Here is an 18,844-nt window from a genome sequence, read left to right as displayed (position 1 = left end):
GTCAGCAGCAGAAACACAACTGGAGGAACCGGTGTAGTTTACACAGTAAACAGCAGAGGATCACAACAACACAATGATACACACCATCACAGAGACCTTCTACTGACACGTTCATATTCATCCCGACGCCTCTTCTCACTGGGTCAGAGGTTGTTGGGAGGTTGTCATGGCAACCTGTGTGCTGATGGTGATTCGCTGCCTGGTTTGACAGCGAATCATCCCGATGATGGCCCTCCTGAACCTGCAGGGATAGAAGAGTCAGCTCATCATCATTACAGCGGGTCTGTCACTATATATATATATATAATGTATATAATGTATAATATATATATATATATATACATATACATATACACATACATTATCATCACACAACCATCCGTCATCGTTACTGACTTTTTGTTGGCGATTACGTAGATGCAGGGGTTGTAGAAGGTGGAGGACTTGGCGAACAGCGGAGCGATGATAGCCACAGGGGCAGGGATCGTCCTCGGGTCGCCAAAAGACGCCCAGAGACACACGAGGGAGTACGGAGACCAGGCAACCAGGAACATGACGATCATCACCATGGACATCTGCAGGCAACACACACACACACCAATCCAGTTGTTGGACCAGTGGAACGAGGACCCAGAGTACAGCTGTACAATAATAATGATAATAATAATAATAATAATAATAATAATAATAATAATAATAATAATAATAATAATAATAATAATAATAATAATGTTTAAAGGACTGACAGCAGAAGGATGTCAGCGCTCACCTTGGTGACGTCCATCTGGTCAGACCAGTCGATGTTGGCGCTATCCAGACAGTTGTTGACTTTGTACCTCCGGACGGTGACGGACACGTTGTAGTAGCAGTAAAACATGGCGGACAGAGGAAGAACAAAGTTCACACCGATCACTGCCATGGTGTAGGACACGAAGGAGCTGGGGAGGAGACACACAGATGTTTCATTGAAGGACGCACACCATGACCCAGGGGTTATTATTATTACATTATTATTTATGTTTCAACATCCTATTCCCCCTCATTCAGAGGAAGTTCAGTAGTTTTGTCTCCTTTGATTAATCAGCTCTGTGATATACAAGTTTTTATGAACAAATTTTGAGAGACTGTTGCAACACAAACATGATTAGTGGTGAGACAGAGGAAGAACTCTGAAGAACTCACGCATCATTGTTTCTCCAGTTGATGGTGCAGGTGGCTCCAGTGGGGTCGGGGGCGTAGCCGGCCCAGCCCACCACGGGCATCAGGGACCAGAACACTGCATTCAGCCAGGCGGACAGAACCAGAAGGTTGTAGGACCGCATCGTCATCTTCTGACCTGCAGAAAGAGACGGAGGAGGTCAGGAGGGTCAGGAGGGTTAGTAGGGTTAGTGGGGTTAGTAGGGTTAGAAGGGTTAGTAGGGTTAGTAGGGTCAGGAGGGTTAGTAGGGTTAGTAGGGTCAGGAGGGTTAGGAGGGTTAGTAGGGTTAGGAGAGTTAGTAGGGTCAGGAGGGTTAGTAGGGTTAGTAGGGTCAGAAGGGTTAGTAGGGTTAGTAGGGTAAGGAGGGTAAAGAGGGTAAGGAGGGTCAGGAAGGTTAGTAGGGTTCAATTCAATTCAATTTATATAGCACCAAATCACAACATGTTATTTCATTGCACATAACTCATTATAGCATAGAGATAGAAGAGAAGAACTGTTGGTGGAGACGACAATCGCAGAGCAGAGACATGCAGCTCCATGACGGGACATCTGGAAAAGAAAGAACAGAAACTACACGAGTGAAGGAACTGAATGGAGACAACAGATAATAAGAAGAAACTATGGGAGAGAAAAAGATGGCGAGGTATGAGTCAGTTAAAGAGTAGGAGGAAAGAAAAGAAGCTCAGCATGTAACGAGGTCCTCCAGCAGCCTCGGCCTATAACAGCATAACTAAGGGTTGGTTCAGGTCTACCTGAGCCAGCCCTAACTATAGGCTTTATCAAGAAGGAACGTTTTGAGTCTAATCTTAAAGCTAGAGAGGGTTTCTGCCCCTCCAACACAAACTGGGAGCTGGTTCCACAGGGGAGGAGCCTGAAAACTGAAGCTCCGCCTCCCATTCTACTTCTGGAAACTCTAGGAACCACAAGTAGACCAGCGTACTGAGAGAGGAGTGCTCTGCTAGGATTATATGGTTCTATAAGATCTCTACGATATGATGGAGCCTGATCATGTAGAGCTTTGTAAGCCATCAAGAGAATTTTAAATTCTATTCTTCATTTAACAGGAAGCCAGTGAAGAGAAGCTAAAACTGGAGAAATATGATCTCTCTTGTTAAATCCTGTCAGTACTCTTGATGCAGCATTTTGGATCAGCTGCAGGTTTTTAATGAGTAATTTGGACATCCTAACAACAAGGAATTACAATAATCTAGTCTAGAAGTAACAAACGCATGAATGAGTTTTTCTGCGTCACGCTGAGGAAGGATTTTCCTGATTTTATTAATATTACGTAGATGAAAGAAGGCAGTTCTGGAGATTTGCTTTATATGGTGTCTGAAGGACAAATCCTCATCAAAGATGACTCCAAGGTTCCTCACAGTTTTGCTGGAGGCCAAAACAACATCATCTAGAGTAACTAAGTGATTACAGAAAGAGTTTCTGAGGTGTTTAGGACCAAGTACAAGAACCTCTGTTTTGTCTGAATTTAGAAGCAGGAAGTTTTTGGTCATCCAGGCCTTTATGTCTTTTAGACAGGCTTCAAGTTTTACTAACTGATTAGTTTCATCTGGTTTTATAGAAAGATATAGCTGAGTGTCATCTGCATAACAATGGAAGTTGATGCAGTGCTTCCTGATGACATCTCCTAATGGAAGCATGTACAAAGTAAAAAGTATTGGGCCTAACACTGAGCCTTGTGGAACTCCATAACTAACTCTTGTTTGTCTGGAAGACTCATTGTTGACATGGACAAACTGGAATCTATCTGATAAGTAGGATTTGAACCAGTCTAATGCAGTTCCTTTAATCTTCGTAACATCTTCTAATCTCTGTAATAAGATCTTATGATCAATCGTATCAAAAGCATCACTGAGGTCCAGAAGAACAAGTACAGAGACGAGTCCATTATCTGAGGCTAATAAAAGGTCGTTAGTAACTTTCACCAGAGCTGTTTCTGTGCTATGATGAACTCTAAAGACTGAAAATCTTCAAACAGATCGTTCCTTTGTAAATGATCACAAAGTTGATTAGCAACAACTTTTTCAAGGATTTTAGAAATAAACATCAGGTTGTAAATTGGTCTGTAGTTTCCTAAAACAGCTGATCAAGAGTCGTCTTTTTAAGTAACGGTTTAATTACAGCCACTTTAAAAGCCTGTGGTACATAGCTGGTTACAATAGATAGGTTGATCTGATCTAATATGGAAGTATTAATTAAAGGGAAGACTTCCTTAAAAAGTTTAGTTGGGATGAGATCTAACAGACAGCTAGAGGATCCAGATGAAGAAATAATTCTAGTTAACTCAGAGAGCTCAACAGGAGAGAAATGTTCCAAGTTTACATCTGGTCCTACAGTTGCTTTCAGGGCTGTTGTGTTTAACATCACATCAGTGATGGTGTCAGGAAGGGTCGGCCCAATTCTCTCCCTGATAGTAAGAATTTTATTAGTAAAGAAGTTAATGAAGTCATTACTGCTGAGAGCTGAAGGAATAGAGGACTCAACAGAACTGGGACTCTTTGTCAGCCTGCTACAGTGATGAAAAGAAACCTGGGGTTGTTCTTGTTGTCCTCTATTAATGATGAATAATATAAAGTTCTGGCCTTACCAAGAGCTTTCTTATATAATATTAGACTCTCCTTCCAGGCAGGTGAAATTCTTCTGAATTAGTGGAACTCCATTTCCTTTCCATCTTTCTAGTCGCTGCCTAGCAGAGCGTAGTTCTGAGTTGTACCATGGAGACAACTTCCTCTGGTTCATGACTCTCTTCTTCAGAGGGGCGACATCATCTGGAGTTGTAGCAGAGATACTGCAGTGTTTTCTACCAGATGATCCACTTGTGTGGGACTAAGATCAACGTAGATGTCTTCCACTGCTTTAACACACGGCATCGAAGAGGATAAACATGGAACTGCTTCCTTAAACTTGGCCACGACATCATCTGACAGACATCTACTGTAGTGGGATTTATTCCCACATGCTGTGTAGTCCATTATTGTAACTTCAGATGTTAATAAGAAGTGGTCCGACAAAACAGGGTTTGGAGGAAATACAACAACATTTTCAGTTTCCATCTCATACAACAGAACCAGATGGAGGGTATGGTTACCACGGTGACGGGGTTTATTTACATCCTGATAAAAGCCTATAGAATCTAATAATGAGCTGAAAGTAGAACTGAGGCTGTCGTTGTCCACGTCAACATGAATGTTAAAGTCTCCCACTATCATCACTTTATCTGAACTCAGCACTAAATCTGATCAAAAGTCAGAATTCAGTTAGAAACTCTGAATAAGGACCAGGTGGGAGATAAACAACAACAATACAATCCGTTTCTCTGCTTTCCAGTTTGGGCGAGAGACTAAGAGTCAGACTCTCAAATGATTTATAACTAAGTTTAGGCTTTGGATTAATTGATAAACTTGAGTGGAAGATTGCTGCCACTCCTCCTCCTCCTCCTCCACCTCCTCCTCCTTCTCCTACTTCTCCTCCTCCTCCTCCTCCTCCTCCTGCTGAATCTCTAGGAATATGATAATGAATATGACTGGGAGGAGTGGCTTCATTCATACTAACATATTCTTCCTGTTGCAGCCAGGTCTCTGTGAGACAGAGTAAATCAATCTGATGATCAGTTATCAAGTCATTTACTAACAGAGATTTAGACCAGAGAGATCTCATATTTAATAGTTTGCTTTTAATTGTCAGATTTTTTTGATCCATTAATTTGGTAGGATCCATTTTTATTACATTTTTATTGATCCATCTTTCCTTGAGTTTTTTTTAAATATGGGTGGTCTGGGTACAGACACAACCTCTACAGGATGTTGAAGGTTTTGGGTGAGTGACAGCTCTAAAGAAGCTGCAGAGGAGCTGTAAGACTGCAGCTCTGCGTCTTGACTTCAACCCTGGATGTCAGGTTTTTGGACTGTTAAGAGACATGGCCATGTTTCTAGAAAGAAGAGCTGCACCATCCAAAGTAGGATGGATGCTGTCTCTCCAGATCAGACCAGGTTTCCCCCAGAAAGTATTCCAATTATCAATGAAGCCCACGTTGTTAGCGGGACACCACCTCGACAACCAGCGGTGAAGTGAAGACGTACGGCTAAACATATCATCACTGGTCCGGTTAGGAAGGAGTCCAGAGAAAACTACGGAGTCCCACGTTGTTTTTGAAAAGTTGGACACCGATTCCATGTTAACTTTAGTGACCTACGATTGGTGTAACCGGGTGTCGTTACTGCCGATGTTAATAACAATCTGACTGGATTTATGATTCGCCTTAGTCAGCAGTTTCAGGTTTGATTCAATGTTGCCTGCTATGGCCCCTGGAAGACATCTGACTCTGTCCCCGGGAAGACATCTAATTCTGTCCCCGGGAAGACATCTGACTCTGGCCCCGGGAAGACATCTGACTCTGTCCCCGGGAAGACATCTGAGTCTGTCCCCGGGAAGACATCTGACTCTGGCCCCGGGAAGACATCTGAGTCTGTCCCCGGGAAGACATCTGACTCTGGCCCCGGGAAGACATCTGACTCTGGCCCCTGGAAGACATCTGACTCTGGCCCCGGGAAGACATCTGACTCTGGCCCCAGGAAGACATCTGACTATGTCCCCTGGAAGACTTCTGATTCTGGCCACTGGAAGACATCTGACTCTGTCCCCTGGAAGACTTCTGATTCTGGCCACTGGAAGACATCTGACTATGTCCCCTGGAAGACTTCTGATTCTGGCCACTGGAAGACATCTGACTATGTCCCCTGGAAGACTTCTGATTCTGGCCACTGGAAGACATCTGACTCTGTCCCCGGGAAGACATCTGACTCTGTCCCCTGGAAGACATCTGACTGGCGATTCTAATTCTATGACCCTGGCCTCCAGAGCCCTAACTACACTACTCCTCCTCCTCTTCCTCCTCCTCCCCCTCCTCCTCCTCCTCTTCCCCCTCCCCCTCCTCCTCCTCATTAAGGGAGGCAGGGTTGTAACTAAACATGTCACACAGCAGGAAAAACCAGAAGAAGTGGAGGGAGAGAGGGAAGACATTGCTAACTGCTAAGCTAGCAATACCAAAACGCTAAGTTAAGTGAACGTTGGTCAAAGATTTAACAGTAGAATTGCTCCAAAAAAGCAAGTGTGAGTTTTAACTTGAGATTAGAAGAAGTGTGGAGAGAGTTAAGATACGTATAATTCAGGAAAAGAAGCTGAAATAGCAGAGAAGTAACACTAGTCACAATGTTTGTAGACAGGAAGTGACGCAATACGCTCACCATGACATCAGACGACCGGATAGGTAATAGGGTCAGGAAGATTAGTAGGATCAGGAGGGTTACTAAGGTCAAGAGGGTTAGTAGGGTCAAGAGGGTTAATAGGGATAGGAGAGTTAGGAGGGTTAGTAGGATAAGTAGGATCAGGAGGGTTAGTAGGATCAGGAGGGCTAACAGGGTTAGGAGGATTAGTAAGGTTAGTAGGATCAGGAGGGTCAGGAAGGTTAGTAGGATCAGGAGAGTCAGGAAGGTTAGTAGGGTTAGTAGGATCAGGAGGGTTAGTAGGATCAGGCGGGTTAATAGGGTCAGGAGGGTTAGTAGGGTCAGGAGTATTAGTAGGGTTAGTAGGGTCAGGAAGGTTAGTAGGGTTAATAGGATGAGGAGGGTCAGCAGGGTTAATAGGATGAGGAGGGTTAGTAGGATCAGGAGGGTTAATAGTGTCAGGTGGGTTGGGAGGGTTAGTAGGGTCAGGAGGGTTAGTGGGATCAGGCGGGTTAATAGGGTCCGGAGGGTTAGTAGGGTCAGGAGTATTAGTAGGGTTAGTAGAGTCAGGAAGGTTTGTAGGGTTAATAGGATAAGCAGGGTCAGTAGGGTTAATAGGATGAGGAGGGTTAGTAGGATCAGGAGGGTTGGTAGGGTCTGGAGGGTTAGTAGGGTCAGGAAGGTTAGTAGGTTTCACAAGGGTTAGTAGGATCAGGAGGGTCAGGAAGGTTAGTAGGATCAGGAGAGTCAGGAAGGTTAGTAGGGTTAGTAGGATCAGGAGGGTTAGTAGGATCAGGCGGGTTAATAGGGTCAGGAGGGTTAGTAGGGTCAGGAAGGTTAGTAGGGTTAATAGGATGAGGAGGGTCAGCAGGGTTAATAGGATGAGGAGGGTTAGTAGGATCAGGAGGGTTAATAGGGTCAGGAGGGTTGGGAGGGTTAGTAGGGTCAGGAGGGTCAGTGGGATCAGGCGGGTTAATAGGGTCCGGAGGGTTAGTAGGGTCAGGAGTATTAGTAGGGTTAGTAGAGTCAGGAAGGTTTGTAGGGTTAATAGGATAAGCAGGGTCAGTAGGGTTAATAGGATGAGGAGGGTTAGTATGATCAGGAGGGTTGGTAGGGTCTGGAGGGTTAGTAGGGTCAGGAAGGTTAGTAGGTTTCACAAGGGTTAGTAGGATCAGGAGGGTCAGGAAGGTTAGTAGGGTTAGTGGGATCAGGAGGGTTAGTAGTGTTAGTAGGATCATGAGCGTTAGTAGGATCAGGAGGGTTAGTAGGGTCAGTTGGGTTAGTAGGGTCTGGAGGGTTCGTAGGGTCTGGAGGGTGAGTAGGATCAGGAGGGTCAGGAAGTTTAATAGGGTTAGTGGGATCAGGAGGGTTAGTAGTGTTGGTAGGATCAGGAGGGTTAGTAGGATCAGTAGGGTTAGTATGGTTGGGAAAGTTAGTAGGATTAGAAGAGTTAGTATGGATGGTAACGTTCGGAGAGTTAGTCGAGTTAGCAGGGTTAGGAGAGATGGTAGGGTTAGGAGAGTTGGTGAGGTTAGGAGAGTTAGTGGAGTTAGTAGGGTACGGGGAGTTAGTCAGGTTAGTAGAGTTAGGTGAGTTAGTCGGGTTAGTAGGGTCAGTGGAGTTAGTAGTGTTTGAAGGTTTCTTAGGGTTAGGAGGGCTACTAGGATTAGTAGGGTCAGGAGGGTTACTAGGGTCAGCATGGCAAAGAGGGTTAGTAGATTTTGGAGGGTTAGGAGGGTAAGGGGAGTTAAGAGGGTTAGAAGGGTTTGTAGGGTTAGGAGGGTTATAATAGTTAGTAAGGTTAGGAGAGTTAGGAGGGTTAGTAGGGTGAGGGAAGTTCAGAGGGTTAGAAGAGTTAGACGATTTAGGAGGGTTAGAAGATTTAGGAGGGTTAGAAGATTTAGTAGAGTTAGGAGAGTTCAAATAGTTAGTAGGATTAAAAGAGTTAGTAGGGATAGTAGGGTTAGGAGAGTTAGTAGTGTTGGTAGGGTTAGGAGAGTTGGTAGAGTTAGTAGGGCAAGGGGAGTTAGGAGGGTTAGGAGGGTTAGTAGAGTCAGTAGAGTTAGGTGAGTTTGTAGGGTTAGTAGGGTCAGAAGGGTTAGTAGAATTAGGAGGGTTAGTAGGGCTATGCGGGTTCGTAGGGTTAGTAAAGTTAGGAAGGTTAGTAGGGTTTTGTGAGTTAGATTTTTTCCTCATGATGTGATCCTGACAGGTGACCCTTGAGCCCTGATCAGAATACAGTATACAGTATAGAGTGAAGGAAATAATGATTTGATCTCTTGCCAATTTTGTAAGTTTGCCCACTGACAAAGAAATGAATGGCCTATAATTGTAATGGAGGTTTATTTTGACAGTGAGAGACAGAATATCCAAACAAAAATCCAGAAAATCACATTATACAAAAGTTATAAATTGATTTGCATTTGATTGGATTTTAATCCATTACGGCGTAGTGTGTTAATGATGGTTTCCATGGTGACTGAGGTCCCAGCTGTCTGGAGATCATGAACAAGTTCCTCCTGTGTAGTTCTGGGCTGATCCTCACCTTTCTCATGATCATCGATAACCCACCACGCCAAATCTCTTTGGAGCCCCAGACCGAGGAGATCCAGACCGAGGACATCCAGACCGAGGAGATCCAGACCGAGGAGATCATTTCATGTTTCTTCAATTTCCCAATAATCTCACCAACAGTTGTCTCCTTCTCACTGAGCTGCTTGCCGATGGTCTTATAGTCCATTCCAGCCTCGTGCAGGTCTACCAGCTCATCCCTGACGTCCTCAGACAGCTCTTTGGTCTCCATGGTGGAGAGATTGGAATCTGATTGATTGACTCAGTGGACAGGTGTCTTTTATACAGGTAAGGAGTTGAGATTCTGAGTACATTCTTAAAGAGAGAGGACTAGTCTAACCGGTCTGTGGGAGACAGAATTGTTGATGGTTGGTAGGAGATCAAATACTTATTTCACACCATCAAATGCAAATCAATTTATAACTTTTATATGTCGTGATTTTCTGGATTTTTTTTTTTTTATATTCTGTCTCACTGTTAAAATAAATCTCCATTACTCCATAGACTGTTCATTTCTTTGTCAGTGGGCAAACTTACAAAATTGGCAAGAGATAAAATAATTATTTCCTTCACTGTCTATGTATAATACAGTATAGTTCAGTACATGAAGAGCAGATGACGTGTAGCAGGGTACCTATGTCTGGTCTGCAGATGGTCAGATAACGATCGATGGCCACTACTGTCAGCAGCCCTATGCTGGCCATCCCGAAGAAGATGTTGAGAGCTGCATAGATCTGCACACACACACACACACACACACACACACACACACACACACACACACACACACACACACACACACACACACACACACACACACACACACACACGCACGCACGCACACACGCACACACGAAGACAAACATTTTAGATTTGGATTTCAGATAAAATGTCCTACTTTTATCTATTTATTGGTCAATTGCAGTGTCTGTTAGTCATTCTGGGTACAGTAATAAATCATCAGTTCAGTTGTTATCAGACGTGACTTAGAGACTGTAATTGTGCAAAGATGATTATTACAATATTTGTCAGAATGTAGAGTAGGGCCCCATGCTAGCCTTGAAACAGGGCCCGGGTCATCTCTCCAGATCAGACCAGGTTCTCCTCAGAAGGTCGTAGATGAACCCACATAGTTTGTTGGACACCACCCCCAAAAATATCTGCTCATTTTGAATTTGATTCCAGCAACACATCTCAATAAAGTTGGGACAGGGTCAACAAAAGACTGGAAAAGTTGTGTAACGCTAAAAAAACACCCACCTGGTTGAACATCTGTAACTAATTAGGTTACCATGGCAACAGATCAGTAACATGATTGGGTATAAAAAGATGATTTCAGAGAGGCGGAGTCTCTCAGCAGTGAAGATGGGGAGAGGTTCACCACTCTGAAAGACTGTGTTGGAAAATAGTTCAACAATCTAAGAATAATGTTCCTCAACGTAAAACTACAAAGAATTAGTGGATTTCATCGTCTACGGTTCATAATATCATTAAAAGATTCAGAGAATCTGGAGAAATCTCTGAACACAAGGGACAAGGCTGGAAACCAATATTGGATGGTGGTGATCTTCGGGCCCTCAGGCAGCACTGCATTAAAAACACACTATTCTGGAGTGGAAATCACTGCATGGGCTCAGGAACACTTGTGAAAACCATCGTCTGTGAACACAGTTCATCGCTGCGTCCACAAATGCAGGTTAAAACTCTCCAAAGAAGAAACCAGATAGAAACATGATCCAGAAACACCGCCGCCTTCTCTGGACCGAGATCATTGAAGATGGACTGAGGTGAAGTGGAAAACTGTCCTGAGGTCTGATGGATCACAATCTGAGATTCTGTTTGGAAATCATGGACGCTGCATCCTCCGGGTTAAAGAGGAGAGGGACCATCCAGCTTGTTATCAGCTCAGTTCTAAAGCCAGCATCTGTGATGGTACAGGGATGCATTAGTGCACATGGCATGGGTAGCTTGAACATCTGGAAGGAAGCATTAATGCTGAATGATATATTCAGGTATTGGAGCAACATATGCTGTCATCCAGACAACGTCTCTTTCAGGGAAGGTCTTGTTTATTTCAGCAGAACAACGTCCAACCACATTCTGCACGTATTCCAACAGCATGGCTCCATAGTAGAAGAGTCCGCTGATAAACTGGCCTCCTGCAGTCCAGACCTGTCAATCATTGAAAACATCTGGAGCATCAGGACATGAACAATACAACAAAGGAGGCCCTGAACTGTTGAGCAGCTGAAATCCTCTATCAGACAAGAATGGGACCACATTTCACTTTCAAAACTCCAGAAACTGGTCTCCTCAGTTCCCGCAACGTTTCCAGAGTGTTGTTAAAAGAAGTAATGCAGCTCAGTGGTGAACATGATCCTGGAACAACTTTATGGAGACGTGTTGCTGCATCAGATTCAAAATGAGCAGATATTTTTTTATAAAACAATATAATTTCTCAGTTTCAACATTTGATATGTTGTCTTTGGTCTATTTTCAATTAAATAAGTTTGTGATTCCCAAATTATCACATTCTGTTTTCATTTACATTTTATACAGCGTCCCAACTTTTCTGGAAATAAGGTTACAGACAGACAGCAGAATGAAATAAATAAACAGTAAAAATCAGTCAGTGGTAGCTGTGAGTTAAAAACAGGAGGATTACTCTGCAACAACAAGGACTGAAGGAAAGACTCCTAATCTGCATAAAGAATGTGAACACGTGGCCGGCTGCAGTGCAGCAGGACAGCTGGACCTGCATCAATCTGCTCAGTGTAACTCGCAATAAGTGGCCTGAGTTAGAGTGAAGTCTGTACAGACAGTAAAACAGAAGTAACTTTATTTAGTTTGATGTCTGTAGACAGTGAAACGATCACAGTTCACACCGTCTAGGTTCAGTGTCGACTGTCTAACATGTGTTCTAATCTTTACAGACCTCTTCTGTGTGGTTCATAGAAAATAATAAAAATGCAGAACACACTGCAGTAGAAATATGCTTCCAGTATAGATGAAGGTGGTTCAATCTGTGGAGCGTGGACTGAATGTGGGTCTCATCCTACCTGACAGCCGGTGTATCCGAACTTCCAGCTGCCGTGGATGTCAGAGGCAGCAGACATGGGGTATCCAATCCCGGCCACCCCGATGTCGGTGAAGGCCAAGTTGATGATGATGAAGTTGGTGGCCGTGCGGAGCTCTTTGAACTTCACAAACATCAACAGAACCACCAGGTTACTGAATAAACTGATGACTCCTGGGAAGACAAACGGAGGACAGAGTTAATCAAACATGGAGCCCTTCATCCTGATTCATCCTCAATTGGTGTCTCAATTGTCACACTGAATTCAAACCGGAGTCAAACTGGAGTCATGAAGATTGCTGCTGTAAGTTTATCTGACAACTATAATTGTCATCACTGATCAAATGATAAAAGGACATCCACTGGTGAATGGAGTGTTTTCACTGCAGATATTGTGATGTGTCAAACGCAGCTGTCAGCGTTAACATCAGTGTATTATTGTTACATTAAAACAGAGACATCATGATGTTAGTTCAGCTGTTTTCTTCCTGATGTGATGAATCAAATGTCTGCTATTGAATCAAATCGAAGTCACTTTGAAATGACAAACATGAGAAAGGTAATGAAATCCAGGTTGAAAAGATTTAGATAAATTCACTTCCATTTGATTTGTTTTGCACCAAATTAGTTTCAGGTTTTTTTTACACAATCAGTCCACAACATCACAGAGAGGAAGTCAACAGTTCAACAGTTGAGACATGAGTCACAGCTGGAAGGAAAAACTCCCTTTTAACAGAAAGAAAAATCTGACAGGTCAAGAACATCTGCCTTGACCGGTCAGAGTGAGAGGAGAGCAGAGAGAGAACAGAACCCTGTGGAACTCCAGGACTGACTTCTGTCTCTATCATCGTCCGTGAGAGAACTTAAACCTTCACATACGGTCTATTAAAAGCTTCAGATAGATCTGAATAGAAAGAGTTTACAGGGTCTGATATCTTAGAGGACTTCCATGTCACTGACTCAGCAGGGTGCCCAAACCTTTTAACACACCACAGTTGTAGTATTTTAGTTGTTATTATCATACTTATGAAATAACATTGATGTCTTTCCTGCACGTTAGAAACTGTTCTTCACAAAAGACATGATGTTCAATATAAGTTGAATGATGATTAAACATTAAAACACAAACATCAGCTCTATGGAAAAAAAAAGTCATGACTTTTTAAAGTACAAAATGTTCCCCAGGTCACAGTGAATGGATCAAACCTCCTTTATAAGTACATATTTTTACATCAACACAGTGGTACACCTGAAGCAGGTGAATCACTGACAGATCATCTGATTGGCTGTTTTCTCTGTTACCTAATACAGTAATGAGGTATCTGTGTGTTTCCTAATACAGTAATGATGTATCTGTGTGTTACCTAATACAGTAATGATGTATCTGTGTGTTACCTGCAGTAATGATGTATCTGTGTGTTACCTGCAGTAATGATGTATCTGTGTGTTACCTGCAGTAATGTGGTATCTGTGTGTTACCTGCAGTAATGAGGTATCTGTGTGTTACCTGCAGTAATGAGGTATCTGTGTGTTTCCTAATACAGTAATGATGTATCTGTGTGTTACCTGCAGTAATGATGTATCTGTGTGTTACCTGCAGTAATGAGGTATCTGTGTGTTACCTGCAGTAATGAGGTATCTGTGTGTTTCCTAATACAGTAATGATGTATCTGTGTGTTACCTAATACAGTAATGAGGTATCTGTGTGTTACCTGCAGTAATGTGGTATCTGTGTGTTACCTGCAGTAATGAGGTATCTGTGTGTTACCTAATACAGTAATGAGGTATCTGTGTGTTACCTGCAGTAATGAGGTATCTGTGTGTTACCTGCAGTAATGAGGTATCTGTGTGTTACCTAATACAGTAATGAGGTATCTGTGTGTTACCTAATACAGTAATGAGGTATCTGTGTGTTACCTGCAGTAATGTGGTATCTGTGTGTTACCTGCAGTAATGAGGTATCTGTGTGTTACCTAATACAGTAATGAGGTATCTGTGTGTTACCTGCAGTAATGAGGTATCTGTGTGTTACCTAATACAGTAATGAGGTATCTGTGTGTTACCTGCAGTAATGTGGTATCTGTGTGTTACCTGCAGTAATGAGGTATCTGTGTGTTACCTAATACAGTAATGAGGTATCTGTGTGTTACCTGCAGTAATGTGGTATCTGTGTGTTACCTGCAGTAATGAGGTATCTGTGTGTTACCTAATACAGTAATGATGTATCTGTGTGTTACCTGCAGTAATGAGGTATCTGTGTGTTACCTAATACAGTAATGAGGTATCTGTGTGTTACCTGCAGTAATGAGGTATCTGTGTGTTACCTGCAGTAATGAGGTATCTGTGTGTTACCTGCAGTAATGATGTATATGTGTGTTACCTAATACAGTAATGATGTATCTGTGTGTTACCTGCAGTAATGATGTATCTGTGTGTTACCTGCAGTAATGTGGTATCTGTGTGTTACCTGCAGTAATGAGGTATCTGTGTGTTACCTGCAGTAATGAGGTATCTGTGTGTTTCCTAATACAGTAATGAGGTATCTGTGTGTTACCTGCAGTAATGAGGTATCTGTGTGTTTCCTAATACAGTAATGATGTATCTGTGTGTTACCTAATACAGTAATGAGGTATCTGTGTGTTACCTGCAGTAATGTGGTATCTGTGTGTTACCTGCAGTAATGAGGTATCTGTGTGTTACCTAATACAGTAATGAGGTATCTGTGTGTTACCTAATACAGTAATGAGGTATCTGTGTGTTACCTGCAGTAATGAGGTATCTGTGTGTTACCTAATACAGTAATGAGGTATCTGTGTGTTACCTGCAGTAATGTGGTATCTGTGTGTTACCTGCAGTAATGAGGTATCTGTGTGTTACCTAATACAGTAATGAGGTATCTGTGTGTTACCTGCAGTAATGAGGTATCTGTGTGTTACCTGCAGTAATGAGGTATCTGTGTGTTACCTGCAGTAATGAGGTATCTGTGTGTTACCTGCAGTAATGATGTATCTGTGTGTTACCTAATACAGTAATGAGGTATCTGTGTGTTACCTGCAGTAATGATGTATCTGTGTGTTACCTGCAGTAATGAGGTATCTGTGTGTTACCTAATACAGTAATGAGGTATCTGTGTGTTACCTGCGGTAATGAGGTATCTGTGTGTTACCTGCAGTAATGAGGTATCTGTGTGTTACCTAATACAGTAATGAGGTATCTGTGTGTTACCTAATACAGTAATGAGGTATCTGTGTGTTACCTGCAGTAATGTGGTATCTGTGTGTTACCTGCAGTAATGAGGTATCTGTGTGTTTCCTAATACAGTAATGATGTATCTGTGTGTTACCTGCAGTAATGATGTATCTGTGTGTTACCTGCAGTAATGAGGTATCTGTGTGTTACCTGCAGTAATGAGGTATCTGTGTGTTTCCTAATACAGTAATGATGTATCTGTGTGTTACCTAATACAGTAATGAGGTATCTGTGTGTTACCTGCAGTAATGAGGTATCTGTGTGTTACCTGCAGTAATGAGGTATCTGTGTGTTACCTAATACAGTAATGAGGTATCTGTGTGTTACCTAATACAGTAATGAGGTATCTGTGTGTTACCTGCAGTAATGTGGTATCTGTGTGTTACCTGCAGTAATGAGGTATCTGTGTGTTACCTAATACAGTAATGAGGTATCTGTGTGTTACCTGCAGTAATGAGGTATCTGTGTGTTACCTAATACAGTAATGAGGTATCTGTGTGTTACCTGCAGTAATGAGGTATCTGTGTGTTACCTGCAGTAATGAGGTATCTGTGTGTTACCTAATACAGTAATGAGGTATCTGTGTGTTACCTAATACAGTAATGAGGTATCTGTGTGTTACCTGCAGTAATGTGGTATCTGTGTGTTACCTGCAGTAATGAGGTATCTGTGTGTTACCTAATACAGTAATGAGGTATCTGTGTGTTACCTGCAGTAATGAGGTATCTGTGTGTTACCTAATACAGTAATGAGGTATCTGTGTGTTACCTGCAGTAATGTGGTATCTGTGTGTTACCTGCAGTAATGAGGTATCTGTGTGTTACCTAATACAGTAATGAGGTATCTGTGTGTTACCTGCAGTAATGTGGTATCTGTGTGTTACCTGCAGTAATGAGGTATCTGTGTGTTACCTAATACAGTAATGATGTATCTGTGTGTTACCTGCAGTAATGAGGTATCTGTGTGTTACCTAATACAGTAATGAGGTATCTGTGTGTTACCTGCAGTAATGAGGTATCTGTGTGTTACCTGCAGTAATGAGGTATCTGTGTGTTACCTGCAGTAATGATGTATATGTGTGTTACCTAATACAGTAATGATGTATCTGTGTGTTACCTGCAGTAATGATGTATCTGTGTGTTACCTGCAGTAATGTGGTATCTGTGTGTTACCTGCAGTAATGAGGTATCTGTGTGTTACCTGCAGTAATGAGGTATCTGTGTGTTACCTGCAGTAATGAGGTATCTGTGTGTTACCTGCAGTAATGATGTATCTGTGTGTTACCTAATACAGTAATGATGTATCTGTGTGTTACCTGCAGTAATGATGTATCTGTGTGTTACCTGCAGTAATGTGGTATCTGTGTGTTACCTGCAGTAATGAGGTATCTGTGTGTTACCTGCAGTAATGAGGTATCTGTGTGTTTCCTAATACAGTAATGAGGTATCTGTGTGTTACCTGCAGTAATGAGGTATCTGTGTGTTTCCTAATACAGTAATGATGTATCTGTGTGTTACCTAATACAGTAATGAGGTATCTGTGTGTTACCTGCAGTAATGTGGTATCTGTGTGTTACCTGCAGTAATGAGGTATCTGTGTGTTACCTAATACAGTAATGAGGTATCTGTGTGTTACCTAATACAGTAATGAGGTATCTGTGTGTTACCTGCAGTAATGAGGTATCTGTGTGTTACCTAATACAGTAATGAGGTATCTGTGTGTTACCTAATACAGTAATGAGGTATCTGTGTGTTACCTGCAGTAATGTGGTATCTGTGTGTTACCTGCAGTAATGAGGTATCTGTGTGTTACCTAATACAGTAATGAGGTATCTGTGTGTTACCTGCAGTAATGAGGTATCTGTGTGTTACCTGCAGTAATGAGGTATCTGTGTGTTACCTGCAGTAATGAGGTATCTGTGTGTTACCTGCAGTAATGATGTATCTGTGTGTTACCTAATACAGTAATGAGGTATCTGTGTGTTACCTGCAGTAATGATGTATCTGTGTGTTACCTGCAGTAATGAGGTATCTGTGTGTTACCTAATACAGTAATGAGGTATCTGTGTGTTACCTGCGGTAATGAGGTATCTGTGTGTTACCTGCAGTAATGAGGTATCTGTGTGTTACCTAATACAGTAATGAGGTATCTGTGTGTTACCTAATACAGTAATGAGGTATCTGTGTGTTACCTGCAGTAATGTGGTATCTGTGTGTTACCTGCAGTAATGAGGTATCTGTGTGTTACCTAATACAGTAATGAGGTATCTGTGTGTTACCTGCAGTAATGATGTATCTGTGTGTTACCTGCAGTAATGAGGTATCTGTGTGTTACCTAATACAGTAATGAGGTATCTGTGTGTTACCTGCAGTAATGAGGTATCTGTGTGTTACCTGCAGTAATGAGGTATCTGTGTGTTACCTGCAGTAATGATGTATCTGTGTGTTACCTAATACAGTAATGAGGTATCTGTGTGTTACCTGCAGTAATGAGGTATCTGTGTGTTACCTGCAGTAATGATGTATATGTGTGTTACCTAATACAGTAATGAGGTATCTGTGTGTTACCTGCATTAATGAGGTATCTGTGTGTTACCTGCAGTAATGAGGTATCTGTGTGTTACCTAATACAGTAATGAGGTATCTGTGTGTTACCTGCAGTAATGATGTATCTGTGTGTTACCTAATACAGTAATGAGGTATCTGTGTGTTACCTGCATTAATGAGGTATCTGTGTGTTACCTGCAGTAATGAGGTATCTGTGTGTTACCTAATACAGTAATGAGGTATCTGTGTGTTACCTGCAGTAATGAGGTATCTGTGTGTTACCTAATACAGTAATGAGGTATCTGTGTGTTACCTGCAGTAATGAGGTATCTGTGTGTTACCTAATACAGTAATGAGGTATCTGTGTGTTACCTGCAGTAATGATGTATCTGTGTGTTACCTAATACAGTAATGAGGTATCTGTGTGTTACCTGCAGTAATGATGTATCTGTGTGTTACCTGCAGTAATGAGGTATCCGGCCACGATGTTGTGCTCCAGCTGGGTAAAAGCACTTTTTCCTCCGTAAGGCTCCACGTCATCTGAAATATTGACCCCAGAGTTGATCAACATTGTCTGAGGTGTTATAAATATAAAGAATCTGAGGATGATGATGATGATGAATATGATGAAGATCCGTGAGAGGTGGACAGAAGAAGAAGATTCAGAACCGCACTGATGTGAAACGCTGCTTCAGACTGAAGTGTGTATTGTAGTGGTGGGATTGAAGGGGGGGATTATTACATACCTCTGTTCCTAGTCAGCAGGCGGTGTGTAACACTGAGAAGATTAACTCTCACGTGGAGTCGCTTTCACGCTGGACTCGGTTCTTCTGAGAACCTCATTCAAAACCCAAACAGGAAAACACTTAAAGAGAAAATTAAGAATTTGTCCCTAAACTTTAAGTAGTTCATTCGTTAAGATTCTCAGTGATGCTGCACTCCTTCAGGCTGCAGTGATCAGCAACAT

General features: G+C 42.2%; 2 protein-coding genes across 2 annotated transcripts; both read right to left on the bottom strand.

Moving 5' to 3' along the window:
- Nucleotides 1–44: 44 nt before the first annotated feature.
- On the bottom strand, nucleotides 45–18,448 carry rrh (retinal pigment epithelium-derived rhodopsin homolog). The gene is made up of 7 exons (XM_069143509.1): nucleotides 18,337–18,448; nucleotides 12,066–12,256; nucleotides 9,641–9,740; nucleotides 1,183–1,336; nucleotides 770–938; nucleotides 397–575; nucleotides 45–241 (listed from the first exon to the last, which is right to left on the bottom strand). Exons 1-7 carry the CDS (start codon nucleotides 18,446–18,448, stop codon nucleotides 136–138), a joined length of 1,011 nt encoding a protein of 336 aa, XP_068999610.1. The 3' UTR covers nucleotides 45–135.
- On the bottom strand, nucleotides 7,579–9,537 carry LOC138194621 (sporozoite surface protein 2-like; the record flags this gene model as incomplete). The annotated part of the gene is made up of 2 exons (XM_069143508.1): nucleotides 7,579–8,572; nucleotides 9,509–9,537. Coding segments are annotated over 2 exons (1,023 nt in total), but the record flags the coding sequence as incomplete, so codon positions are not given.
- Nucleotides 18,449–18,844: the final 396 nt, after the last annotated feature.

Source organism: Embiotoca jacksoni, unplaced genomic scaffold (assembly GCF_022577435.1).
Source record: "Embiotoca jacksoni isolate LCO1_2020_lvr unplaced genomic scaffold, fEmbJac1.0.p SCAF_110, whole genome shotgun sequence".
Classification (NCBI taxonomy): Eukaryota; Metazoa; Chordata; class Actinopteri; family Embiotocidae; genus Embiotoca; species Embiotoca jacksoni.
This window is presented reverse-complemented; position numbering and strand designations above follow the sequence as displayed.